General features: G+C 52.9%; 2 protein-coding genes across 2 annotated transcripts in view; both read right to left on the bottom strand.

Moving 5' to 3' along the window:
* LOC111153772 (sodium voltage-gated channel beta subunit 4) overlaps positions 1-3,772 on the bottom strand; it is a 25,161-nt gene extending 21,389 nt beyond the window's left edge. Inside the window, exon 1 of the mRNA XM_022513006.1 lies at positions 3,756-3,772. The gene's annotated coding sequence lies outside the window, so the exon portion shown is untranslated. The remainder of the gene's footprint in view (positions 1-3,755) is intronic.
* A 2,108-nt stretch (positions 3,773-5,880) lies between these two features.
* Positions 5,881-18,592, bottom strand: LOC111153775 (sodium voltage-gated channel beta subunit 2). The gene is made up of 4 exons (XM_022513008.1): positions 18,381-18,592; positions 10,594-10,760; positions 10,091-10,301; positions 5,881-9,516 (listed from the first exon to the last, which is right to left on the bottom strand). Exons 1-4 carry the CDS (start codon positions 18,448-18,450, stop codon positions 9,317-9,319), a joined length of 648 nt encoding a protein of 215 aa, XP_022368716.1. The 5' UTR covers positions 18,451-18,592; the 3' UTR covers positions 5,881-9,316.
* Between the last annotated feature and the right edge of the window lie 8,883 nt (positions 18,593-27,475).

Here is a 27,475-nt window from a genome sequence, read left to right as displayed (position 1 = left end):
CCCCCCCCCCCCCCCCCCCCCCGCACAGCTCCTGTCCCTGTGCCTGTGCCTGTCCCTGTCCAGGCCTTGCAGGTAACAGCTCACTGGCAGTGGCACAAACTCAGCAGGAAAAGGCAGAGAACACGGGGTTCTGCGGGGAGCCCCCGCACACCTCACCCCACAGCTCCTCTCCACCAGCCTCTGATCTACACCAGGATCTGCTTCCACTACCTTCCCTCAGCTGCCCTCCCTCTGGCTATAAACAGAGCCCCAGCCTCAGGACCATGGAAATGCGGGCGAGATTCTCTGCCTGCATGCCTGCATTAATTTAAAGTTAAATGCCGTCAAACACTTCTGCCTCTCAGGTTGGGCTTGGGTGGCTGCTACCTGGACAAACTTTTGCGAGCCTCCTTCCTAGTTCACCTGCATCTACCCCCCCACCACGTCCCTCCTCACCACTCCCTCCCTCCAGCTCGGAGTGCCCGCGCCCGCCCCCAGCTAAGGTCTGGGCATCCACTGAAGTTTGGCGGTGCCGAGGGGGTTAACAAGACAGCATGCACCAAACCAGCCCCGCAGGCACGTGGTCTAGCAGTCCGAGACGCGGACCAGTACTGGCCACCTAGCCAGGGCTCCCCAGCCCATCTCGCATGGTGGAGTTGGAGTAAAGATAAGCTCTTCACAAACCCTCCACTTTCTAAGGGCCTTGGGCACCGGCAGGTAGGCAGCCACCTCCTCCATCACACCCATCCTCCTCTTCTGTTTTCTTCCAGGTTCTATCCAAACATCCCTTCGGGCAAAGGGGGTGGGGAGCCCCAGACAGATGAGCTCATTGGGTGGAGGAGGGCAAAGGGAGGCGGGAGCTGAACCGTCCTGACCAAGGAGGTGCTCACTGGACAGTCCCAAGCTGGAGAGGGGCGTGTGCCCACTTCTAGGAGCAGACGTTGGCTTCCCTGCCGCAGCCCAGAGATGGGGTGAGTCCTGGGAATCTCTTGATTCTGAGCCACATGGGGGGTGGGGCGTGAAGCCCCAGGGCAGGGTCTCAGCTACCCCAGCCAGCGCCCCAGAGCTGTGTTGACTTCCTGCTTCCCTTGCCATCCTGTCAAGTGAGCGTGGGGGCTCAGAAGGGCTGGGGGCTGGAGGCATTGGGAAGGTTCGACATTCACTGCAGCCATGGGACTGCCTTGTCAGCTGGATGGCGAGATGTCCTCCTGGACCTTAGACCTGGTTCTGCCCTGAACGGGGACGCCGAGACAGCCTGATTAAAACAGAAGTGTAAGACAGTGTGGAGGGGAGTGCCAGGCCCAAGCCCCTGAATACTCTGATCCCATCTGCTCCAGAACACTGTAGTGCAGGAGTGGGAGGTCTTGCAAAGGGAGGGGAGGAGAGGATGTGGGGGGGGGGAGGGGAGACAAGGCAGGGGGCGAAGGTGGGGGAGATGGAGTGAAGGGTAACTTGGAGAAGTTGGAGTGTGGCACAGGCCCTAGAGGAGGGGTAGGACCAGGGGACAACTGCCAGGAGCCAAGAAGTGGTTTTATAGGTTTTTAGGAGCCAAGAGAGGAGAAGGCAGCCAGCAGAGACCAGAGCTCTGTGTGGGGTCAAGGGCCAGGCATGGAGGGGGTGGGCTGTTAGGGGCCCATTGAGGACGCTTTGCCTCTGCTCCCAAAACCTTTTGCCCTCACCTGGTCCTTCTGAGGTGAGGTCATTCTGAGGTTGGTGCCAAGCCACCCTTCCCCCACTCACTCCTAGGTCTTTGGGCTGCGAGAGGTCATTCCTCTGCCCCTTTCTTTCCTTTCTCGCTGTGTGATGCAGTGCCTTTTGCATCACCCTGCCCCGGGTTGAGTCCTCTGCCCCTTTCTAGCCATGGCCATGTCACTTTGTGTGTAGACGAACTTAATATAGCAGAGCTTTGGCCTCCCCATCTGTAAAAGTGAGAAAAGAATGCATATTTGAGGAGTTGCCCTGAAAATTCCATCAGCTGACATCCATAGAATGCTTAGTTCTGGGGCCAGGCACTGGAAGAGTACTCAGCCAATGGTGATTATCCCTGCTAATCTAGCCAGCTCTCACTCATCTGCCCCTTCCCTTTCCCCTCCCCACACCTCACCCCGACCCCCTCAGCTGGACTTGAACCTGACCCCACAGCCATTCACTGCAGCAGTGCACCCCAGCTCAGGCGTGAGCAAGCCACGGGGATGGAGGGGCTGGAGACTTTGGTGAAGCTAGAAGGGCCCACCGAGGAGGAAGCTGTGAAAGCTAGCACCTTCTACCTACTGGGCTGGAAGGACAGGGAAAGGTCTGCCCTGACCAAAAAGCCAAGGACACAATTTACACTTGGCCTGATCTTTGGAGAGAAGTTCCAAATTTCCAGCCTCTCACAGTCTATTTCTCATGTGAGTAGGCGCTCACCACCTCTCCTCTCCCCGCCACGGATAAATCAGGTAAAGATGAACAGGGTAAAGGGCACAAGGGGACAGAGGCAGGCTGGGGAAGAGCATGGCTGAGTAAGAAGGCAGAGGGATGGGAGCTGGTCCGTGTCTAGGTCATATTTGTCTTCAGGCAAGCAAGAGTTAATCCCCCTTTTATCACTTGAATCCTAAAACGAGGGCTGCAGAGGGCCATGTCAGTGACCTTAGAAGGCATCTAAAAGTATGCCCTGATATATGAGTCTTCTTAACAACACCCTCAAGCCACACTTGAATACCTTCCGGGATGGGGATCTCATTACCTCAGAGAAACTCAACCCTTGGCACAGCTCTGACTTCACATTGGATCAATACCTGTCTCTGCCCGCCTGCCCTAATGTTCTGCCTTGGGGCAGAATGGGACAAGTCTAATCCCTATCCCTGTGGCCACAGACCTGGCCATTGTATTGGCCAACAGCTGCAATACTCACATCCCCTCCGTGGAACAAGCCCTCTTCATCTGCCCATTTGCCCACAAGAGGGGCTCTCAGTCTGTTGAGGCAAATGGCTCCTAGTCCGTGTGTCACCTGTTTATGGGGCAGTTGTCCCAGCTGAGAAGCAGAGCCAGCTGTGGCTGGGATCGAGGTGACTTCGCCAGGGCTGTAGGGCAAGTCCCTCCCGTGGAACCCCAAGTAGCCAAGCTGAGTGCCCAGTGCCCATTTGCCACATTCCCTGGCACCTCCTGGAGCCTCAAGGTCATTCTTGCCAGAGAAAAGGAAAAGCTCCTTTATCAGTCTTTCTCACTCTTGTAGCCAGAGGCCTCCTCAACCCTGCAGGGGTAGAAGCTCCTAGGCGAGGACAGTCTGTCTTAGGATCAAACCTAGGTCACAATGGCAGGATATAGTTCTTGGAGGGGCTTCCCTCCCCCAGCCCCTTGGAGAGCTCATCCACTGGATGCTTGTCCTGAAAGGTGGCTGTGCCCTGGACACCAGCATGGCAGTAGGCAGCCAGGAATGACTAGAACCTGGTGGGCTTCGGGGTGAGAGGTCTGGGGAGGGGGACAAGGCCACCAGGTCCATCTGAGAAGAGTCCCTGTGGTGCCCTGACAACATAGACCTTCTGAGCCCTCAAAATGCCAGGGGGAGGGCTAGAGACCTAGTGGGGGCTCACACTCCTATCCAAGCTGACCAGCTCACAGTCCCCTGGACACTGCCCAGACTCGTCTCACCAGGAGGTCTGTAGATACTGCCCCCAGAGGGGCCTGTATACAAACCAACATGAGGCAATGTGGGAATGGGATTCTGGGCCTTGGAGCTGGGAGACAGGCGCCTTCTTGTCATGATGGGCATCGGCTCAGCCTGGGGAAGGTCTTACCTGGGGAGGAGAGACTGGTTTCCAGGGCAGGCTCTTCATTAGCCAGCTGGGGCTCTGGGAGGAACACTTCTGCTCTCTGGGTCTTGGCTTTACATATACACCTTGCAGAAACATGGGGCCTCTTCTAGCTCCCCCCAGGCCCAGCTGGAGAGGGGCGGGCAGGATCCGGGGCTGGTGTGTGCAGCTGTGCCCAGCTGTGCCCAGACTGGGGACTGTTGGGAGAACTGCTGACCTAGAGTCCAATAGGAGATCCTGTCTTGTTCTTGACTCATCACGTGGCCGTAAGCAAGTCACTTGCCTGTTATGGTCCTCAGCGTCCCCTTCAAGATACTCAGGAGGCTTGACCAGCAGCTCCCCAAGATCCCTCCTGTCTCTGATGTTGTAAAGATATCCCCTCCCATCCCACTCCATTTGGCCAAGGGACCTCTCCTAGGGACTCTGAAACACCCCCTCCCTGCCCCTTTACAGACTCGTCTTCCAGACAGCAGGCAGTGGACAGGCGGATGGGGTGCCCAGCCCCGCAGGGGCTCAGCAGCGGGAATTGAGAGGCTCTTGTATCTCAGTGGGGATACAGAAGGCCGGTGACCAGTTCTGAGCACCAGAATGGGAGCTAGCTCTTTCTCCACCGGGGACCTCATTCTGTAATCAGAACTCCCCCACCCCGGCCCCAAGCAGGCTGAGCTAAAGAAAATATCAGTTTAAGAGAGATGCCTGAGCCAAATCCAACTCTCCCAGAAGCCAGGCCCGGTTCCAAAGTGTTCTGGGAGAAAAGCCCTAGAATAAGGAAGATGCTGGCCCCACCCCAGAAAGAGCCAGCCAGAATTCTCAGTGCCTTCTGCTGCTCAGTCCACCTGCCCTGCCTCAGTTTCCCTATTTGTTAAGTACAGAAGGAGCCTCTCTGACATCCCATCCTTGGAAGGACTCAGGGGCTCTGGAGGACAGATATCCTTTTAAACCAAGGCATCTTTCATTTGGTTCAACACCAGCCATCTCTGTTTAATGCTGCCCCTCCCTCTGGCTTCTCTCTCAGGTAGAGGCTAGAACCCCTGCAGGTGTCACAACTACCAATGTCAGGGTCCCCTGGGAATATTCTACCATGCACCTGGCCACTAACCACTGGCAAGGGTCTCTGGGTCGCCAGGGAGTAGATAGAATGACAGAGAAACCAGAAGAAAAATAGGAATGAACCACTTCCGCATTTCCTTGCCATTCAGAAAGTTTCAACTTTTCTTATCTTTCTCGTGCGCATGCGCACGTGTGTGTACGTTCGTGCATGTGTGCGTGTAGGTAAAAAATGCAGAGACTAAGAACAGGAAGCAAGAAAGAAAAAGGCTGGCTATGTCTGGACTAGGAGCGTCCCCCCACCCAGCCACCACCAGGAGGGCGTCCTTAGTCCTGAGTGGAATTCCGCAGCAGCACGAAAATTTGATCCAGCAGTGCTCAGATGGGACATGAACAACCTGACTTTTCCCCCTTACCACCCTCACCCGTGAACGGGCATGAGGGCAGACTCTGAGCAGCTGTCATCTATCCCCCCTGCCACCCACCAAGTCCAGAGCAGGCAAAGGAAGTGCCTGCCTAGTGACACATGGCTTAGAAATTGGTGGGGGTTGGGGGAGAAGGATGGCCCATCCATCTATGGAAAAAATGGCCAACATCCATTTAACAGTGTCACTGTGCCCAAGACTCGTCATCCCAGAAATAACCAAGAGGCCCCCAAGAAGTGGGTGTTCAGCCGCCCTGTCTTCAGGGTGCTTCCAAGGTGGAGGGAGTGCCCAGGATTCGGAGAGAAGGCAAAGGGGGAAAGACATGAGCCATTTGTCAAATTGAGCAGAGTAGAAGGACTGTGTCCTTGCTGAGGACAGGGAAATATCAGCGGGATCACCAGGAAAGGAGCAGCAGGGATCCCTGGCAGCATCCCTCCAAAGCCTCCAACTTACCCTGCTCTGCACCCCCGAAAAAAGCCACACTTGAGGGATGTTCAGGGGAGATGATCTGTTTATTGCAGCCAAAGATCCAAGCAATACGGCAAACTGCAAAAGAAACGCGGTCTGCTCCAAGAAGCAGACACATCACAGCAGCTGGGCCACAGAGGACCACTGAGTTTTTCTCCCCGCCACCCCTCCAACCACCCTGTAGCACATTAAACCTAGAAAGTGCAAAAGTAGTTGGGTTTTCTCCTCCAAGTGCACAAAAAGCAGTAAGAACATTCCGTAATTTGCCTTTGGTGAATTAACTCAAAACATTGAGAAGTGATGGTTTCCCCCACCTCACCCAGTATAACTTTTGGGGTGGATGTAACACAATGTTTTATATTTGTATATAGAATATATCTATACCTATATACCTATGTGCAAATGCATCAGCAAACTTCAATAGAGGAAGACATCAGCAAGAGGCACAGGCTGTCTGTCCTTAAGACAAATTGCAAGGAGATTTCTTGATTTATCACTCATTCCAACTGCACCATGCCATCCTTATGGCCCGGGACTATCTTCTGGGACCTGGCCAGTATTTCCCATTGTCCATCTGCTTTACCTGACCTTGTAAATACTTACCAGCCCGACTTCCCCAAGGGGACTTCCGGGGAGAAAATATGGATCCAATCAGCTTTTCCTTTCTATAAATTGGGAATAACTGTGATTAGTCCATAGCTAAGGGGCAGGTAGACATTTTCAAAGCCAGTTTCAAGGCACCTCAAGGCATTTCAGTCCTGAAAAATTGTACTTTGTTCTTAGAAGTTCAGTCCCAGGGGTTGACCAGCCCATCTCTTTACAAGTGGCCTTTGATTAGTAGGAAGAGATAGACAGGGAGCTCCAAGACAACAGGAGAGGCAGGGGTAGTGGAGGAAACCAGCAGACTGGACCCAGCAGAGTGCAGTGATGGGAACATGCAGCTGGAAGTGGGGTTGGACCCCACCCCGCAGGGACAGGAGCAGCTTGCTGGCAGAAACTAGAAAGCAGGGTAGAGAAATGGCTGCTGTGGGAACATGTCACCGGTTCCCCACCTCTACTCAAAGAAGCCCCATCTTGTTCCCAACCTCACGGCTCTGGGGAAGGCAGCCCTAGGAGACCTCCAGAAGAGATTCTAAGAGGCTGCAAGAGAAAGCGCCCATGAGGGTGGGCAGCCGGGGGGGCCCCACTGGGTCAGGGCATTGAAAGGAATGAACCCAGAAGTCTGGGGCTTCTTGATGGAGAGTTAGGACTTCTTAGAATAAACCTAGGGAATCGCGCAAAAATTTCCCCTAAATGTTACGCCTCCTGGAAAAAGAAAAGTGCCCCGCATCAGCACAGATCCCCACTCATCCTGGGAGAGGAGAGCACTTGAGAGGTTGCTGGAAAGTGAAATCTGCAGGCTGCAAAAGTATGTTCCAACCGCCCTTGGTCTCAGCTGGTATGAGATGCCCACCACCCATCGCTCCCCTCTTAGCTGGTTGGCTCCAAGAATGGGCTGTGCCCGCCCGCCCCAGGCATCCTGGTGGCTTAGCCCACTCCCATTGGCAGTGTGTTGATTGGCAGTTAGGTACGGAGCTGGACTCCCCCCACCCAGGAGCTGTGACCCAGGCTGTCAGTCCCCCACTCTTCACCCACTCTGCCTGGCCTGTCACCTTGTTCCCTGTGCACCTCCCCCTTCCCCTTTCCTTCCTTTCTTCCCTTCCCAGGGCCCAGATTCAGGACTCTCTTCCTTCAACTCCAGCCCTGGAAGCAGTGGCTGCAGAGGTGGAATTAGATGCACCAAAAAAAAAAAAAAAAAGAATCTTCGTTCCCACAGTGCTGACCTGACAGTTCCCAACTCTGTTATGGCTTTGTGTGACCCCCGGCGGCCGGCACAGTGCCCGGCACACAGGAGATGCTCAGTAAATGATGTCGAATTGAAGTGAATTAAACTTAACCTCCCGTACGCTCTTGTTCTCTCCCCAAATTGGCCACCTGCCTGGCAGAGGCAGAGAATGCTCCCTGAGACTGTCACATCCTGTCTCTAACCCCTTTCCTCAGACCGGTTCCTGCCCTGGACACTGACTCCCAGAGCCTGGGCAGGGTCTGAGCTCCTGGATAGGCTGGGGAAATGTTGAAGAAGGTCAGTCTGGGACAGGGGGTTGGGGGGGTGCCTTGCCAGCAGCTCTGCCCGTCCACTCCATCCTTCCATCTCCCATCTGCCCTGGGAGAGGATTAGGCAGTGGACAGCCCAGGGCCCTCACCTCACCTCCCTGTCTAGCAGCCCACAAAGGCCCTTGCCACAGGGAAAACTATGGTTCTGTTGGTTCAAACTGGAGACTGAGGAGCCAGAGGAGGGAAGGGCGGGACCCTCAGTCTTGCCAGTCTGAACCTGGTTCCCCACCCGTAAGGAATGGCTTGCTGCCTGGATCTCTGAGGGTCTTCCAAGGTAGAGTTCACGTCAGCAGGTTCTCTCTGTCTCTCTCCCTCTCTTGAGGCTTAAATAATTCCCTCTTAATGTGAGTAAAATGGCAGTGAAAGTTGGCTTTCCAGAAATGCTACTTGCCTCTGGGGGCCCTGGTGGGCCCTGGGGCCTGGAGGGTGAAACATGGCGGCAGGATGTTTCCCTCAGGGCATCCCCATCCCTGGAAAGAAAAAGCTAAAAACCCTGCTGAGGCTCGTGGAGAAAGTTTGAAGAGAAGGCCCGAATGAAGGCCCCAGTCTGTACCTCAACTCCTCCACGGCCGTGTCCACCCTCCCCAGCCCCACACCCGCACTGAGGGCCATCACCCTGCTGGAGAAGGCAGACTGTAGCCAACTCCATTTTACCATGGAGCCCCACCTCTTCAGACCTTAGCCAACTTTGAAATTTCTCTGCTCTTAGTAGTCCACTATGGTGAAAAATGACCACTACCTGTAAGGGTACAACCCATCCCCAGCCCAGCTCCGTGAGTCTTCATGTGACGCTCCCCCCGCCCCAATCCCAAGAGACTTGCAGCCAACAGAAACCCCCCGAGGCTCCTGTGGTAACAGCTGTCGAAGGAGAGGGGGTAAGAGCACAGGTCCTTGGGCCAAGGCTTTCCCTCAGTGCCCAGGAAATGCAGTCATCCCTTCAACATGCCCCCCCACCCAAGTGACAGGAGCCCTTAGCAGCCCCCGGCCTGACAGGGCTGCCTGGCCTGGAGCAGCTTGGGGAGCAGAGCCACGCCACAGCCCAGGCTTTCTTGAGGCAGCTCAGGAGAGCCCCTCAACCATCCGCAGATCTTCCCTGAGGCCCACCAGACCAGTCCACAAACAAGGCAGGCTGGGCCGCTGACCTCCCCCCCCCCGCCCCGGGACCCTCGCTCAGGCCTCCTGCCGACTCTCAGGGACAGGCAGTTTGAGCCCACTTCTCCCTCCCCAGGGCCCACACGTCCCACGTGCCATGGCAGGTTTCCCAAATGAAAGAGAGGTGAGTCACTCTTGGTGCAGAGTGGGGGGTACGAAGTGAGGGGTTCGGGAGGCCCCAGGTGGGCCCTGGGACCCTGGTTCAAGAGAAGCACACCAAGAGAGGGCAGGCGGGGGCACAGTGTGCAGGGTGGAGGGTGGGAGGAAGACAGGATGCGAGGGAGGGGCTGCGGGGCCGTGTTACTTGGGGCCATCATCCGCGTTGCCCTCTCCGTCTGTCTTGCCCTCTTCCTCCGTCTTCAGGTCATCCGTGCTCAGTTTCTGCTCTTTTTTCCTCCTCACACACTTTACTACCATCAGCACCAAGATGACCACCGCCAGGAAGCCGCCCACGGAGGCACCCACAATCACGGCCACTGTGGAGTCCCGCTCAGGGGGCTCTGGAAAAGGAAAAGAAACAGACCCCCCCTGAGCACCGGGGCAGGGAAAGGGAGCCTCCTCCACGGCCCCCTCCTCCCCGCAGCATACGTCAGGTGGTCTTGACCGGACGCTTGGCACAGAAAGCAGTGTAGTAAAAGCCACAATCAACCCAGGCCCCTGAGCTCTCTGTATCCACCCCAAAGTCGCAGGGCACCTCAAAGCCCCCGGGAAGGACAGTAAAATGCAGAATTTAAGAGCATGGGCTTTGAGATCAAATAGACCCAAACTTGAGTCCTAATTGTGTTATTCACTCATTGCATGACCTTAGGTGGCTGACTTCTCGTGATAGCACGTGCCCAACCAATGACCATGGCATCATGACCATGATCAAGGTCATTATAAGGATAAGACCTGGTTCCAGTCCTCAGAGACCTGAGGAAGTAACAGGGATGCCCCCCCCCACAAGCCAGAGCTCCCACCTCAGGAAGGCACAGCCCCTCCCAAGGAGCGGGGTGATCCCCCTGCTGGAGGGTGGGGCGGGGGACAGGCGGGGGACCCCAGGGCAGCCGGCTGCCCACTCTGCCCGCCACTCACCTTCCATGAGGACCTGCAGGTAGATCTTTCCGTGGCCGCGGTGGCGGTCGGGCGGGTTCATGATATAGCAGTTGTAGGTGCCCGCATCCTCGAGCTGCACGTTTCTCAGTGTCACCGACACGTCATACTTGCTGGGGTTCCCCGAGAACTCCACGCGGTCTCGGAACCGCTCCAGCTTCAGGTTGATGATCTTCATGCGGAACTGGAGGAACTGGGGAGGAGGAACCTCGTGAGCGAGCAGCTGCAAGGAGAGGGCGTCTCCCCTCCACCCAACCGTGCACCTGGTTCCCTGGAAGAGAGGCGGCTACCTCCAGGTCTCTGCTGCCCTCCCAGGGCCACCCGGGTGTGACCACACACCTTCTGCCGAAGCCCTCTGGAGCAGACTGCCCACCAGGATCCCCAGGGTCCTGGTCCACGGCAAGGGGCAGATGGTGGGAAATGTGGGCTTCATGCCCAGGAGCTCCTGCCCCCTCCCTCCCCGCCGCCCCCCTCCGGGGACTCACCATCTCCTCAGAGCAGTTACTACACTCCTGGTAGGTCCAGTTCAGGGAGAACTGTTTGTGGTTCACTGTGTAGCAGGAGTTGAATGTACAGGGCAGACGGGCATCAGAGCCATTGAGGACGTTGAGTGTGGTAGGTACTGTGACCTCCATGGTGCGCCCCGGTGGCACTGTGGATAAAGTGACAAGCTGGTGAGGATTCTGGCTCATGGGGCCAGGGAGGCGGCAAGCCTTCTGCACCTGATGGGGAGAGGAGCAGAGCCTTGGCCTTGGGCTGGGTCCCTTGGGTCTGAAATGAGTCAGGGAGTCGCATGGGGCAAGCAAAGCTCCCCAGGGTACCTGATGTGGCCCTTGGAGTAAAGCAAAGCTTGGTGGGGGAGAGAAGTCACCTATTAAGCCAGGGCAGACGAATGGCCCCAAGTCTTTCCCAGGACCATAGGTGTGCAACCCCTCATCTGGCTGTCCTGCCCCAGCTCTACTATTGCCACCTGCTAGCGGAAGACCATGGACAAGGGACTCCACTGTGCCGGCCTCAGTTTCCCCCTTCTCAACTCTGCTGATCCAAAGCCCCTCCAGCCGAAGCTGCAATGTCTCCCACATGGCAGAAAGCCTTCAGGACAGGTGAAGATTCAGAAGGCCTTGCTCTCTATGCACGAGGGCCACAGGAAAGCCCAGCCCCCTGCTCTTCCCCGGGTTTCTGGCAAGCAGGAAAAATGGCAGCCAAGCAGTGGGAGGTAAGAGGCATCCCAGAAGAAGAGGCACAATTCCAAGGGACCAACGGATGCGTCTACAAGGACAGGAGTCCCTTCTGGAGATGTCAGACCTGGAAACATCCCAGCAAGGAGCTGACATAGGCTGAAGGGGTGACAGGATGGGGACAGCAGATTTCTGTCAAATCCTATAAGGAGCACCAGGCCTAGTGTAGAAGAGCTGGGTGCTGGGGCTGCCCGGCCCCCTCGGACACCCTCAGCAGAGCAGAGGCTAGGGTGAGCTGAGGGAGCCCAAGCCCTTCCAGTTGAAGCTACAGGGATCTCCATGGGGCAGAAAGCCCTGGACACAGAATTTAAGGGGTCATTCACCCTCAGGGTCGGGCAAACATCTCTCTTTTTTTTTTTTTTTTAATTTATTTATTTGACAGACACAGCGAGAGAGGGAACACAAGCAGGGAGAGTGGGAGGGGGAGAAGCAGGCTCTCTGCTGAGCAGGGAGCCCGATGCAGGACTCGATCCCAGGACCCTGGGATCTTGACCTGAGCCGAAGGCAGAGGCTTTAACCCACTGAGCCACCCAGGTGCCCCGGGCAAACACCTCTTTAAACTGCACACCATAGGCCCCTAACTGGCCTCACCCTAGTCCCGACCTTAATGCTAAGATTTTCTGCCAATATCGTCAAAACCTCATCCCAAAATATTCATTTTGTTTATAAACAGTAACGTCCAGAATCAGCCACACATTCACTCATTTACCCCATATTTACAAGCTACCCCCCACGCCCCTGCACTTAGCCTATGCCCCAGGACTTACTGCTGTGAACAATAGTGGCAGAGTCCCCGCCACATGAAGTTTGCCATCTAGGGAAGGGAACACACCCTAACAAGGAAGAAAATTATAATGTAACTATGTAGTGATGTCTGGCAGCTACTGTAAGAATTAAAGCAAAGCAAAGGGGTCTTATTTCCTACCCATAGTCAGGGAGGACTGCTCGGAGGAGCTGACGTGTAGGCAGCCCCTGACAAAGTGAGGAAGTGAGCCATCTCAAATCCTGAAGAAATCAAGTGCAAAGCAGTGGAGCATCAAGACCACAGTCCCAGTGGCTGGAATGAGCTTCTTGGGTTTGAATCACAAGGAGCAGGGATCAAGGAGCAAATGGTAGGATCCCAGAGTTAGGCAGGGGCGACGCACCAGGGGCTCTGGGTGGCCAGAATTTGGGGATTCGGATTTTCTTCTGTGTGTGTGATAAGAAGCCCTCTGGAGCTTGGGGGGTGGGAAGCGGGAGGGGTGCAGACGGGGGAGGGGCAGAGGGCGTGGCTAGGAAGCTATGGCTACAGAAAGAGCCTAGACTAGGAGATCCACTGAGACATGGGGCCCCTTCCAGCTCTGCCTTCGATCGCTGGGAGGATGTGGGCAAGCTCCTTCACCTTCCAAGGCCCAGTCCCCTGCTCCGTATAACACAACTGATGACACCCGCCTCCTGGGGCTGCCATCATCTTTTTTTTTTTTTTTAAGATTTTATCCATTCGACAGACAGAGATCACAAATAGGCAGAGAGGCAGGCAGAGAGAGAGGAGGAAGCAGGCTCCCCGCCGAGCAGAGAGCCCGACTCGGGGCTCTCTGCTCGGACCCTGGGACCACGACCCGAACTGAAGGCAGAGGCCTCAACCCACTGAGCCACCCAGGTGCCCCTGCCATCATCATTTTAAAGAGATAAAATACTAAAAGCGTGATGCGCAGGCTGGCAGCTCCTGCTACCCTGCATTCTCCTTAAGTTCTGCCCCCCTAAACCGGAAGGCCTTCTGGGACAGCGTCCTGGCAGAGGGCAGCCCCTTGGAATTCCCCCAGCTCTGGCACCTGCCGGCCGCGGCCGCAGGCCGGAAGTATCGCCTGCCAGTCTCACCTTGCCAAACCGCGGCGTAGCACACAGCAGCTGGGCCCCTCCCCGGAAGCAGCCGCAGTGCAGCCTGCAAAGGGGGATGTCAGTCTGCTCAGCTCCTCCCCCGGGATGAGTGGCCAGGGTTCAGTGGACGGGACTTAAGGACAGGAGGGGCTCCGACCTGCTGGCCCTAGAGGTCGCAGCGGAGTCTTAGGTGGAGGCATTAGGCGTGCAGACCCACCTGCAGCGCCCTGGCTTCTGGGAGCGTGAGCGTGACCTGGAGAGGCTGAGTGGGCCTGCCAAGAAGAACAAAGCCCATTTCCCGGATCCCCGCTCTCATCAGCATTATGAAAGCACCTAGCACAGCGCCAGGCAAGGAGGAGGTGTGCAGAAAATGCCACTGCCGCCCGCGCTCTGCAGAGGCAGAGAAATCTGCAGGGAGGCAACCAGGCAGGGCCTTGTCCTGAGCTCACCTTTTACCCGAGCAAGGCCCCCGCTTCTCTAACCCCCTCCGAGTGCTGCTACCTTCCCAGGGCTCCTTCCCAAAAGGGGCCTCCGAGTGACCCCAGAAAGCAGGTGCTGTGAATAGGGCTGACCTATCCCTGGCCTCTTTCCCAGGTCAACCCCCATCCCTCAGATGAGAACTTGAATTCCACAGGCAGCCCCCTCCACTGAGAAGGAGCCAGCACCCTGCCGTGTGGAAAGGCAGAGCTGTGGGGAGGTCCTTTCTGGCTGGGCAGAGGGAGCCAAGGTGCAATGCGGAGTCCCTTTTCTTCCTGCAGCCCAGCCGCCTGATCCCTGCGGGAGGCCCCGGGAGGGACGCGTGCGCCCTCTAGTGGTCAGAGACAACTAGGGAGTCCCAAGCGCAGAGAGACGCGGGGATTGTCACAACAGAGGAAGCCAGACGGGGCATCTCCAGAATTGGGGACCTAGACCCACCGCTTCCCCAGTGAGGCAAGTGAGGCACTGAGGGAAACACACAGAGGACACGGACAAGCCGGGGCCAGACCGTGCTTCCTGACTCCTACTCTAAGTCACCCACATCAGCCTGAGTCCCCTACCAAGGTTTTAGACCTCTCACCAATCCAGGCCCCCATTAAAGACGAAGAAAGCACCATGCAACAAGGTCAGAGCTGTGAGCAAAACCCCAGTAAACTCTGCGGCTCCCAGAAAGTAGCCAAGCCCGCAGCTAGGGCCATAGAAAGGACTTCCCAACAACAGAGTGCTTCCTGCAGGCCAGATGCTGTCTTACTCATTGCATAGATATGACCTCATTTGATACTTACAAGAGCCCTGTTACCACCCTGTTTTCCAGATGTTGCAATTGAGCACAAAGAAGTTACATGAATAGCCCAAGTTCACAGCTAATAAGTGACAAAGTTCCATTTTGGCCCAGGCTGCAAGGCTCCAGACAGGGGTGAGGGGTTGAGGCCTGGTGATACTCCAAGGCATGCCAGGGAACAACCCTGCCTCCGCCGCCCCCCCCCCCCCCGCCACCCCGCACTGTCTCCACAGCAGATCCAGTCCCAAACTGCCAGCCCCCAGCTCTGGAGGGGAATGGTACTGTTTAAAGGAACATCCATGAAAGGAAGCTCAGTCCTGGTTGTCCCATTTGGGACCAGGTCTGGGTCTCCTGATTTCCAACTGACAGAAAGGAAATGGGGATCAATGGGGGGTATAGTAAGGATGTGGCTTCTGGTCTTAGCTCCAAAGCATCACTGGCACCCAGGCCTCCCCTCCTTTCTTGGGGGGCCACATTTGGGCACCCCAGGCCCCATGCTATCCACTGTTCTAACTAGCCCATCTTTCAGAGATCACACAGATTTGCTCATCTCCTGCCAAGCTCTATCTCCTGCAAAGACAAAAGTGAATTCTCTCCACTCCTCTTTCCAACCCTACAGCAACCAATGAGGTAGGCTTATTTTCTTCTTAATTAAAAGAGAATAAGCAGAGGAATGGTCCTCCCCAACCTTCTGAGGCAGCCCCTGCCTCCCAGAGGAGTGTGACACACAGACCCTGCCTTCTGCTTTCAGACCCTCCCTCACAGCAGGATCTCCATCTCCAAGCCAAGTCTACCCCTGGCAGCATGTCCTCACCACCCCTCCACTGGCTCCCTGTTGCTTTCAGGATCAAGTCCAGGCTCCTGGGCACAGCTTCCAACCCTTTGCCATCTGGGACCAACCTAAGTCTTGGCCTCCTCTCCTGCCAGCTCCCGACCATCCATGCTTCCTCTACACCGGTGATCTCCGACTCCTTACTTTTCCTGACAAACCCACCTTCTTTCACCCCTCATGCCTCTGCATACGTTTATGCTTCAGGCCGGGAATCTCATTCACCCTTCTCGACTTGGGGCCCTCTTCCCTATGCTGCAGTTCACAGCTCATGAGGCGTGCCCCAAGGACAGCTTGCCTAGCACCTGGGCCCTCTCCCCAGCCCTGTTCCTATCACTTCCAGGTGACTGGAAGGCAGAACGGCATTGTGGCCAAGCGGTAAGATCTTAAGCAAGAGAGTTAACCATCCAGACCTCAGTTTCCTCATCTGTAAAATGGGAGACAATAATAGAATGTGACTCCTAGGGCAGTTGTGAGGATTACATGACTTGCAAATGTATGAGGCTCCCAGCGATGCCCGGTACATAGCCCTCGATGAAGGCTCGCTGCTGTCATGATCAGCGTCATTACGATTTATCATTAGGACAGGCCCTGTGATGTTGTGCTGTCCTTATCTGTTCGTGTGCCTGTGTCTGTGTCCCTTGAGAGGCTCTGGGGAACTGATTTCTACTCATCTTGGTATCCCTGGGCCCAGAACAGCATGTGATGCCAGATGGGCATGCCATAAATGTCTGTGGAAGGAAAGAAAGGTATTTCCCCTCCGTGTCCAGAGCCCTGCAAATGCAGGCAGTGGGCCTGAGTGAGGACCGGACTCCACTTTCTAACCCTCGCCTAACTTAACTCAGACTTGGTAACAAGGCTGGTGACTGCAGAGCCGATGGTCTTAAGAAAAACTCTGGCAAGTCCAGTCATTCGGACTGTTTCTAGCTAAAAACTAGTCTCACATGCCTCTGCTGTGTGTATGGCAGATTGCCCAGCTGGTTATCCTCTATGATTTACCCGCTCTACAGTTATTCTCACAAACCCTTCCCCTGATGTGGTCCCCCCTTTGTCATTTGTCCCTTCACCTTGGAGACTGACGCCATTACAATCACCAAAATTCCACTGTCCACCTGAGCCCTTAGACTTGGAGTGCCAGGGCCTACCTCATCATAGCATCAGTCAAGTTCAAGTTCAAGATCTACCACCCAGGTTGCAGAGGCTCTAGCTTCCTCCCACCACCACCTTACAAGCCCCATTCCTTGACCTCTTCACTCTAGACCCCGTCCTCCCAGAAAACATTCCCTGGTCACAGTCATGGAGCCCCCTTCCTTTTTTTCACTTAGATCAGGCTCTCATAAGACTGTCGCCCTTCCACAGGAAGCTCTCCCTAAGTGCCAAGGAAGTCACCTGTCCTCCATCCCTGGCTCCTTACACCCAGGTCATCACCCAACTCCCCGCGTCTTTGCCTGCCTTGAGATTCTTTGATCCATTATTGTTAATATAGCAGTACCATTTCAGGAACATTGGGGGCAGTAGAGTTCAACAGCTAGGTACTAGAAGTCAGACAAACCGGTTCAAATCTCAGCTCACCTTAAACTAGTCGTGTGACTCTCAGTTACTTAATTTAAGTAACTTACTTACTTCATTTCTCTGTGCCTGTTTCCTCATCCATAATAGAAGGATCATAACAGCACCTACCTCATTCGATTACTGATTATCCTGAGGACTAAATAAGCCATACGGCCCCTGGGCGTGCGAAAAGCCCAACTATTATTGAGCACCTGCTGTATGCCGCAGCTTTACACAAAACCCAGGCATTCTCCAGTTTACCCACGAAAGAACCAAAGTTCAGAAGGGTCAAGTCACTTGTCTATGGTCATGAAGTAAAGGTGATTTTAAACCAGGAACTGATTCCAAGGCTCACCGTCTTTGTATGGCCCAGTCTTTGTACGGCCCAGGCTTCCATAACATTCCTGCTCTGTTGTTAATATGTCCTGTAACTCGGCAAAGCTAATAGGCCTTATGACGCAAGCTGCCAGGGGCTCTGTGTCGGCTCTGTCTAGCACTCCTGCCCAATATCCAACCCAGCACCCAGAGAAAGACAAGGAGAAGGAGGGAAGGAGGAGGGAGGATACTAACGGGGACTAACCCCCACTGACAATCCCTGGGCTTGACCAACTACTACATCAGCAATGAGTAAGTTTAGGAGCAAGAAGGAAACTACCTATAAAGCAGGCTTGCAAATAACTCTCTAGCCCACCTACTCACCAGGAAGTCCTGAGTGGTCCAATGTGAAATTAGAAATTAACATTCGGATCACTTGACAAGGCCCTCTGCAAGGCTGGGCTGGTCTTAAAGGGCCACAGCCACACTCAGCCAAAGAGCTCCTTTTTTTTTTCTTTTTTTCTTTTTTTCTTTTTTTCTTTTTTTCCTGATCCCTTCACCTGACTCCCTCCTCCACTATATCTGGCCCACGCCAGAGGCCTCCATCAGCGCTTGCTTCATCAAGTCTCTCCCCAATGCAGAGACCATACTTCAAGCCTGATCCACCCCACCCCCCGCCCTGCTCCCCGACACATTTCCACAAATCAATAGTACAGATTTCCAGGAAACAAGACCCAGACTCAACTTTCTACCTCCCACTCCCCCAAACATTCTTTCCTAATATCCTAAATCCACCAGATTCCAAAGATCATGGTCCACAAGAGAAGCCCCTTAAGAGAGCATGAAGACCCAGGACCCCATATTTGCAGCAGCTTAGAAAAAATCCACGAAGAGACTTTGCAGATCGACCTATCCTCCTCCCCCACCCCCAAGTAAGTCCATTTCAGGGGGACGCAAAGAAAAATCACTTCCTGTGATAACTGTCACCCCTGAGGAACACTCAGATCCCCGACCCAACGACCCAACGTTTCGGTGACCAGCTCGTCCCAGCGTTATGCAGACCCAACAATGTCTTCTTCCTCCAATCCCCGGTACCTCCCTTCCCAAGGACATGAAGGGAAGCTCCAGCAAGGTCTCCTTTCCTGCACCCGGCCCCCATCCTCTTTCCAGCTGTGGCTACACTTCTGGACCCTCAGGAGCATGCAGATGTGCAGTCTAACTTACCCAAAGAGAAAAAGAGACTGAGCCCCGTGAGACTGAAGGCAGGGCGAGGTAGCCAGGCATCTCTGTGCATTTTCAGAGACTGAGATGTTAGTCGGGTGGGGTGAGGGAGAGGGTGATTTGAGGGGCCGAGGGCTACAAGGGAGGAATGGTTAGATGCTAAAAAAAAATGCACAGAGGTACTTCAAAGACACATACAACATTAAGGAAGCTTTATTTCCATCTCTCTAATATGGCCGGCTTGTATGTTGCTGCTAAAAAGAGAGAGGGAGTGTGTAAGGGAGAGAGAGAGAAAAAGGGGGATGGAGTAAATTCTGTGGTTGGTGGATTTTGAAAAGCAGGTGGGAGGGCATAAAAAAGTCTTTCTGAAAAGAACAAAGTTCCCCAGGATTTTTTCCCCCCTAAACCAAGAACTAAACCAAGTCCTGCCTCCCTTCTTCTTCTTTCTTCTTTCTTCTTCTTCTCTTGGATGACTGTTGGGATTTAAAGGTTGTTAGAGAAGCTCATTCATTTCAAAACTGCTATAAAGTGAGGGGGGGACTCTTTAAAACACCCCAAAAAGGAGATGCTTGTTTTGTGTTATTTGGAAAGGGTTCTGGGAAGTGAGTTGGGGAGAGTTTCTGGAAATGAGGACTTCCTCATTTTTCTACCATTACCACTGAAAACAGAACATGTCAAAGCAGGTTGGTGTAAAAACACCTAAGAGATCTTACAATGGAATGTAATATGAACCTTTGGGGAATCCTGACACCCAGTCAAATCAAGAGTAAAAAGACATTTTTTGAGAAAATTGGGAAAAAATAAATGTGGGCTGGGTATTAAATTATATTCATGAATAATTCTTAGTTTTGTTGGGTGTGATAAAATATTGTGGTTATGTTCTTGAACATCTTTTTCTGTTGTTTTTTTTTAATTCCTTATTAAATTCAATTTAGTTAACATATACTGGATTTTTAGTTTCAGGGGTAGAGTTCAGTGGTTCATCAGTTGCATGTAACACCCAGTGCCCATTATATCACATGACCTCCTTAATGCCCATCACCCCCCCACCCCCTCCCCTCCAGCAACAAACCCTAGTTTGTCCCCTAGAGTTAAGAGTCTCTTATGGTTTGTCTCCCTCTCTTGTTTCATCTTTGTTTTTCCTTTCCTTCCCCTATGATCATCTGCTTTTTCTTAAATGCCACATATGAGTGATATCATATGGTATTTATCTTTCTCTGACTGACTTACTTCACTTAGCACTGTACCCTCTCGTTCCATCCACGTCATCGCAAATGGCAAGATTTCATTCTTTCTGAAGGCTGAGTACTATTCCATTGTGTATCTACACCACATCTTCTTTATCCGTTCCTCTGTCGATGGACATTTGGGCTCTTTCCGTAGTTCGGCTTTTGTGGACATTGCTGCTATAAATACTGGGTTGCATGTGCCCCTTCAAATTGCTATGTTTGTATCCTTTGTATAAATACCTAGTAGTGTGATTGCTGGGTCGTAGAGTAAGTATTTTAAACTTTTTGCGGAACCTCCATACTGTTCTCCAGAGTGGCTGCACCCGTTTGCATTCCCACCAACAGTTCAAGAGGGCTCCCCCTTCCCTGGATCCTCGCCAACACTTGCTGTTTCCTGAGTGGTTCACTTAAGCCATTCTGACCAGTGTGAGATGGTATCTTACTGTGATTTTGATTTGAACATCTTTATTATACATGCTGGAGTGTTAAAGTGAAATGATAGGGTGGCTTGAAGTTGCTTTAAGTATTCACACACACACACACACACACACACACACACACACACACACACACACACAAAAGGAGTGGCAGGTAGGTGACCTGAGTCTGGACATAGCTGTTCATGGTTGAACCTGGTGGCCGGTGCACAGAGCTCATTACACAGTTCTGTCTTCGGTGGTGCAGGTCTGAAAACTTTCCATTTGAAAAAAGAAGGAAAAAATAGGCAAACGTCGCAAGTACAAGGACTTGGGTTGGAGTACCAAAGTGGCCCTTCTGGGGAGACGTTCAGTAGAATGGAGGTTTCTGTGCAGCAATCCCTCACACTTGCCCAGGGCCACCGAGGCACCAAAGAGGGAGCAGCTCATACTTATGAGTAATAACTCTGTGCCAAGTAGTTCACAGGTGATATCTCGACTGAACTCTAGCCCTGGGATGGGGATTTCTTCTTCTCTTTTTTTAATTGCAAATGGGGAAACTGAGGCTAACAGACCTTAACCCACCCAAGATGACACATGGTAGGTGGTGAGGGCAGAGTCAGAGCCAGGATTCAAACTGAGGTCTGTGTGAGCCAAGGGGTACTTCCAGTATTCTACACAACCCATCACCAAGGGGAAGAGACCCCAGACCTCCCATCAGGTTGTTTAGAGACACAGGGAAGAGAAGACTGGAATGGACAAAGCGAGGGACCTTTGCACAGGCTATGAGGAGAGGGTGCTAGAGCGTGGGGTATGGAGGAACAGAATGGGAGCCCAGTGCAGTGTTTGGCTCAGAGCAGGCAGACAACCCACAGGAATACGTAGTCGCTGCAAGGAGCAAGCCTGAATGACCGAAGCGAAGAAGGAATGAAGAACGAATGAATGAATTTGAAGAGGAAATGGGGGAAGGCAGACATCGTGCTGAAAGCAGTGAAATCAGCCCCCAAGGTTGCTGAAACTGTTCTGGGCTGGAAGGAGTGACGTGGGCCGGGTTTTGGTGGTGGTGGGGGTAGTTGCTGAAGGCAGAGGGAAGAGAGGTGCCTCTAGGCACCCAGATCTTCACAGACTTCATCACTTAACTCGGCTGTGGCTGGTTCAGCAGGTTCCTCCACACGGGGAGCACAGCCCAGGGGAAGGGAGATCAGCAAAGGAGCAGAGGGGCAGCCTAGGGAAAAGTGTCCTCCAGTGGCCACAGCCTGTGTCCATCCCACAGCCCTCCTCCACCACCAGCAGCTGCCTGGCTCTCCAGTGTGCCCAGAGGAAGAGGCTGGCCTCCCGCCGGCCCCAGCAACGCCAGCCCGCCAGCCCGGGTCTGCAGCTCAGCCACCCAAGCTGCCGCAGGCACATGTCAGCCGGAGAGTTTTGGTTTGACGTAGCCGGCCTCCTCCTTTTCCTTAATGTCGTGGAGGGTGACTGTGGGGCTCAGGGAAGCTGCTTCCTTGGCTCACTGGGTCTCACATAGGGTCCAGAAACTTCTATTCTGGGGACATCTGAGATAAGGAATGTCCCTCTGCTTCTATCCAAAGTTTGGGAAAGGGAAACCGTGTGTACAATTTATAACAGAATAGCCTTTATGCAACTCAATCCCCCAGGACTAAGGGTCAAAAGATCAGGGGCAGAAGGATGAGGCAGGAGGAGGGCTACGGCAGAACCTTCCATGGCTCACCTGGGCCTCCAAATGCCCGTTTGTTCCCTGGGAGCCAGCAAAGCCAGGGAAGCTGAAACTCAAAGAGGTGTTTGGCAGAATGATGACACCAATATCAAAAAATGGGCTATGGGGGGAGTAAAGTCCTATATTTTGGCATTTCTACCCGGTGCTATTTACCCCTGAATATTTTATTAGATAATATTCAGTCACCCACCCTGCTGGGAGAAGCAGTGTTCTCAGTAATCCAAAGGAATGTAGTTTCCGTTTGTCTTTGGAATGTCCAATCCCAATTCTACAGAGAGCCTCCCTAGCCCATTTGCCTTAAAGCCTCCCTTCTCAGGCGCCTGGGTGGCTCAGTGGGTTAAGCCTCTGCCTTCGGCTCAGGTCATGATCTCAGGGTCCTGGGATCGAGTCCCGCGTCGGGCTCTCTGCTCAGCGGGAAGCCTGCTTCCCTCTCTCTCACTCTCTCTCTGCCTGCCTCTCTGTCTACTTGTGATCTCTCTCTGTCAAATAAATAAATAAAATCTTTAAAAACAAAAAAAAAGCCTCACTTCTCAAAGTGTGGTCTCCGGACCAGCATCGCAGTGTCACGTGGGAGCTGCTGAGAAATGCAGAGCCCCAGGCCTCACCTCAGACCCATGAGACCACAGTCTGCATTTTTTTTTTTAAGATTTTATTTATTTGACAGACAGAGATCCAAGTAGGCAGAGAGGCAGGCAGAGAAGGCACGGGGAGCAGGCTCCCTGCTGAGCAGAGAACCCGATGCGGGGCTCGATCCCAGGACCCTGGGATTATGACCTGAGCTGAAGACAGAGGCTTAACCCACTGAGCCACCCAGGCGCCCCACAGTCTACATTTTTAATAAGATCTCCAGGTGCTTCTCAAGCACATTCAAGTCTTGACTTCAACTAACAGTAAAAGATTTGCAATCCATGAGCAAGGGGCAACAAGAAGCCAGGTCCAGGAAGCAGGAGCAAGTGGAGGATGAGACACTGGTCCTAGGGTCTGCAGAGCCAGAGGAATAACAAAGCCGGGGACTATTCTACTCACCTCTCCTCTGCCACAAGCCCATCTCCAGCCCTTGCATACTGGGTGGCTCCTCTTACCCAGCCCAGCTCTTCACATCTTGGCATCCTTCCTTTGCTGTTTCTTCCTCTGGGAGTGCCCCTCCTCTCTGGTCTGTTCAGCAACCTCCTAGTCTTTCTTCAAAACTCTGCTGCCTGGGTGGCTCAGTGGGTTAAAGCCTCTGCCTTTGGCTCAGGTCATGACCCCAAGGTCCTGGGATCGAGACCCCACATTGGGCTCTCTGCTCAGCGGGGAGTCTGCTTCCCCTCTTTCTCTGCCTGCCTCTCTGCCTACTTGTGATCTCTGTCTGTCAAATAAATAAATAAAGTCTTTAAAAAAAAAAATCTGCCACGAACTCACCTCTTCCTTACCTCCTATGTACCCCTTCCCTCTGTGCACCTGTGACACTGGGTACATTCACTCATTTATTTATCAACTCCCCCATTCAACAAACTCAAATATCCACTTAATGTCCCCCATGCACCAGATACCAGGCTAGAAGCTAGAGACTCAACCGCCGATGAAATACAGCTCACCCTCCTCCCATTCTAGATGGGGAGTCAAAGGTATAAACTCCTCTCAACAAGGGGTACAGGAACAAAGGTACACCCAGTATTGCCTGGATATCAGAAAGGATTGTCATTTTTTTGTTTACCTGTCTTGTCTCCCCAACTTAACTACAGCTAAGGACAGGGGGTGGGTCTCATTTTGAGTTTGAGCAGAGCCTCTCCCTTGTCTCTGAGCACATGAGAATAAATAAATCTGGGTAAAGGGCAGAAACTCCATCAGCCTGAACTTACGCAGCCAAGGTGGGGTAGAACCCCAACCGGAAGCCAGGTCCAGCAGCTCCCTGTGCGTGCTGTCCCACGCCATTTCTAGGAATCCCATTAACAAGGGATTGACCCACGTGGAGTCAGATGTTGCAAAAGACACAGAAAAGACCTAAAACAAGGTCTCTAAGAGCTTACGATCTCTGAGAAAATAAAGCCACACACCCATGAGACAACTGGAGAATGTTAGCAGATAAGATCTGGTAAATGAAGACACATTCAGGAAAATGTTAGAGAGAGGACTGAAGCAGAGCCTTGAAAGAATGTTGATTTGGGGGGCGCCTGGGTGGCTCAGTGGGTTAAAGCCTCTGCCTTCTGCTCAGGTCATGATCCCAGGGTCCTGGGATCGAGCTCCGCATCGGGCTCTCTGCTCGGCGGAGAGCCTGCTTCCCCCTCTCTCTGCCTACTTGTGTTCTCTGTCTGTCAAATAAATAGATAGAATCTTTAAAAAAAAAAAAAAAGAATGTTGATTTGAACAGGCAAGAAGGGACAGGAAATTCTAGTCAGGGAAACACCAAGAGCAAAGGCTCAGAAGCAGAAAGGACTTGGGTATATGGAACAGAGGGGTCCTGCCATGGGAAAAAAAAAAAAAGAGAGAGAGAGAGGAATGGATAGGTAGACAACAGTCTCAGAAGGCCATGAACGTAAGATGTGGGGTTCAGACAGGTGCTTTGAAAGTTCTGGGACAGGCCAATCACTGTTGCTCTCATCATCTATAAAATAAGCAAGGTTTAAGGGTTGCCTGGGTGGCTCAGACTGTTAGGTGTCTGCCTTGGGCTCAGGTCATGATCCTGGAGTCCCAGAATCTAGCCCCTCAGCGGCCTCCTTGCTGGGGGTGGGCTGAGGGGGGAGCAATATTTTCTTCTCCTTCTCCCTCTCCTCCTCCCTTGTTTGTGCTTGCTTTCTCTCTCCAATAAATACATAAAATCTTTTTTTTTTTTTTAAGAGAGGTTTTAGCCTTCTGAGAAAACTCTGAGTTCCTTTATTTTTTGGTAAAGAAGACATGTTTTGAGAGCTGAGTTTTACAGAAGTGGTTATGGATTGCCTGATCTCCCTTGAGAAGGACCAGACCACATTCAAGAGCTAGCTGGCCTGGACAGGTCAAGAGTCCTTAGAAACTTTGTTTTTTCTTAAAAAAGGGGATAACTGGTCTGTGTTGGAACAAAATTTGCAAGCTAAGATTTTTTGGCTCTAAGTGACCGAGTTCATTTAGGGGAAGCATGCCCCCTCCCAAACCCACATACACACACGCAAATGTGTGTGCGCACGGCTAGTGTTTTATATGATAAGCTGCCAGTGCAGACATGGAAGCGTGCTGGCCAGCCAAAGGGAGACAAAGCCGGGTGGGAAACCAGGAACAAAGAGTAAAGGGCTGGTGGAAGGCGGCAGCCTTTTCCAGGAGACACATTTTCTCCAGGTCCCCGGGGACAGGCTGAAGTGTTTTCAGTTCCAACAGCCAAGCTCTGAGGCTGCCAACTTCTCCATTATTCATGGGGGGGGCCCCACCCCCTCCCCCTTTCAAGGCCCGATTTCCTTTGGCAAAAGCCTGTATACTTCTGGAAACCTTTGAATGTGGGAGCATCTGGTGTTCCAGGGACTTAAACTAGTGCAAATGTAAGCAACAGAAGCACTAGCTGAAGGCTCGACCACAAGGAGATCCAGCTGGCTGTCTCTAGGAGCTCTCCCACCCGTGGAACGCCCCCCAGCCCCAGCAAAACCCTTCCAGAAGCTCAGCGTCCTAGCTCTCTCTTCCTTTGGGTGGGAAGAGGGATTTAGGTGTGTTGGGTTAAAGGGCTTCCTGCCCATAGAAATAAAAATTAATGAGAGACGGGGACTGAATCACCGTTAGACCAACCCAACTAGGGAAGAACACACTGGAAGGGGCTGGAGGGTCCACACCAGGCACTGGCACCTAAGCGACCCCATGTAGTCCTCACAAAAAGACCCTTTGAGTCTCTATTTTATATATAGGGGAATCAGCCACAAAGAACTGAAGTAAATTTAGCAAAAGGCAGAGCCAGGATTTGAACCAGGCCTGTTTGAACTTGAAGCCCATTCCCTACACCATATTCCTTCATGCTCCTGCATTTAACAGACGACCACCCCTAGGAGAAGAGCATGAAGAAGCAAGCAGATCTTCTCATGGTCCCCACAGGGTTGTTCTGGTATGAGGCAAAATTAATATATGACAGCTGTGATTTCCACTCCCCACCTTGACTTGAGGACTGTGTATCAAAGAAAGGTTTGTGGGGAGGTAGGATTGGGAGAGAGAAGTAAGCTTCCTCTTCCTCCTCCTCCTCAGTTATAGCTGCTCCACCCAGAATGAAAGCCAAACTTTGAATGACTCAAGTTCAAATCTGGACCAGTCCACCCCTGCAGGGGCGGTGCCCACACTTCCCTATCCAAGCACCCCCTGCAGGAGCATTTGGGTAACTGCACAGCCCACCCTCCAGCTCTCACCTTAGTATATTCTCTTTGATCCAGATTACCAGAATTAAAATCCTCATCCATCCACCTAACTCATATCCTCAAAGTCCTCCTCTTCCGCAGATATTTCAGGAAGTAAAAAAGGACCCCTAACCCAGGAAAGCATGTTACTTAACAACCCCCAAATGAAATCACTTCCTTTCCATGAATTCTTAGGATATGAAAATCTTTCTCTCTGTTCTACTTACCATGGCAGTGACCATGTGTCACTTCTCCGGTATGTGTTGGACAGGATGCATGTATTACAAATTATTGACATATTCCTTATTTAGTGTAACAGGTGAGAAGGATGCATTCAATGACTCTCGGCCACAACTGACCAAGAACAGAGGCTATAGGACAGGACTCCAAACAGACACCCAAGAACAGTTGGTAAAAGAGAAAGAAGTAATAATGGGTGTGTCCTGAAGTTTGGAGAGTTAGGAGAATCCTTCAAAAATGTAGCTCCAGGGAGTGCCTGGGTGGCTCAGTTGGTTAAGCATCAGAATCTTGATTTTGGCTCAGGTCATGAACTCAGGGCTGTGAAATCGAGCCCCACACTGGATTCCAAGGGGAGTCTGCTTGAGGTTCTTTCTCTCCTTCTTCCCTCTGCCCCTCCCCAACTCTAAAAGGAAAAAAAAAAAAAAACTCCTCTCGAGATTAGATCAGAAATCCATGCCCTGAATGGCTAAGTGGGTGGGATGGGGGTGCAGAGAATGAGGAAGGGCCTCGGTGGTGGTGAAGAGGAGGTCTGAGCAGAGCCCAGGCTAGAAATGGGAGCTCAGAACCAAAAAGCCTTTATTTATTTTTTCTTGAAGATTTTATTTATTTGAGAGAGAGAGCACAAGAGGGAGGAGAGGCAGAGGGAGAAGCAAACTCCCCCAAGGAACAGGGAGCTCAACACAGGGCCTAATCCCAGGACCCCAGGATCATGACCTGAGCCGAAGGACGATGCTTCACCGACTGAGCCACCCAGACGCCCCAAGAACCAGAGGATCTTTAAAACAAACCTCATTAAATCTTACGATGGTAACCAAAAAGTATAGGAACCTCACCTTTCAGACCAAGAGCGACATCGGAGGCTGTCCACTTTGGCAGCCCGGGAGCACCACTTCTGAAAAAGACTCCACGCTCCAGCTCGGATGCCTCCGGTGAAGCCCAGCGAAGAGCCGTTCGATACCCAGCCAGGCCAGCAGGGCCCGGGCTAAATCCTCCAGCGGTATTCATAGCCCACTCCAACCTGCTCACCAACACACGGTCCCAGGGCCAACACCACCTCCAGTGTGAGTCAAGAACGGCTCTCCTCACTTCGGCTGTCCGAGGCGTTCCTGACTCTAAATTCCTCGCCAAGCCTCTGCTTGCCCTCCAACCCTCCAGCCAGGTA

Source organism: Enhydra lutris, unplaced genomic scaffold, assembly GCF_002288905.1.
Source record: "Enhydra lutris kenyoni isolate GAN:26980312 unplaced genomic scaffold, ASM228890v2 scaffoldscaffold34, whole genome shotgun sequence".
NCBI classification, from domain to species: domain Eukaryota; kingdom Metazoa; phylum Chordata; class Mammalia; order Carnivora; family Mustelidae; genus Enhydra; species Enhydra lutris.
Note: the sequence above shows the minus strand (reverse complement) of the source record. Positions and strands in the feature narration are given on the sequence as shown.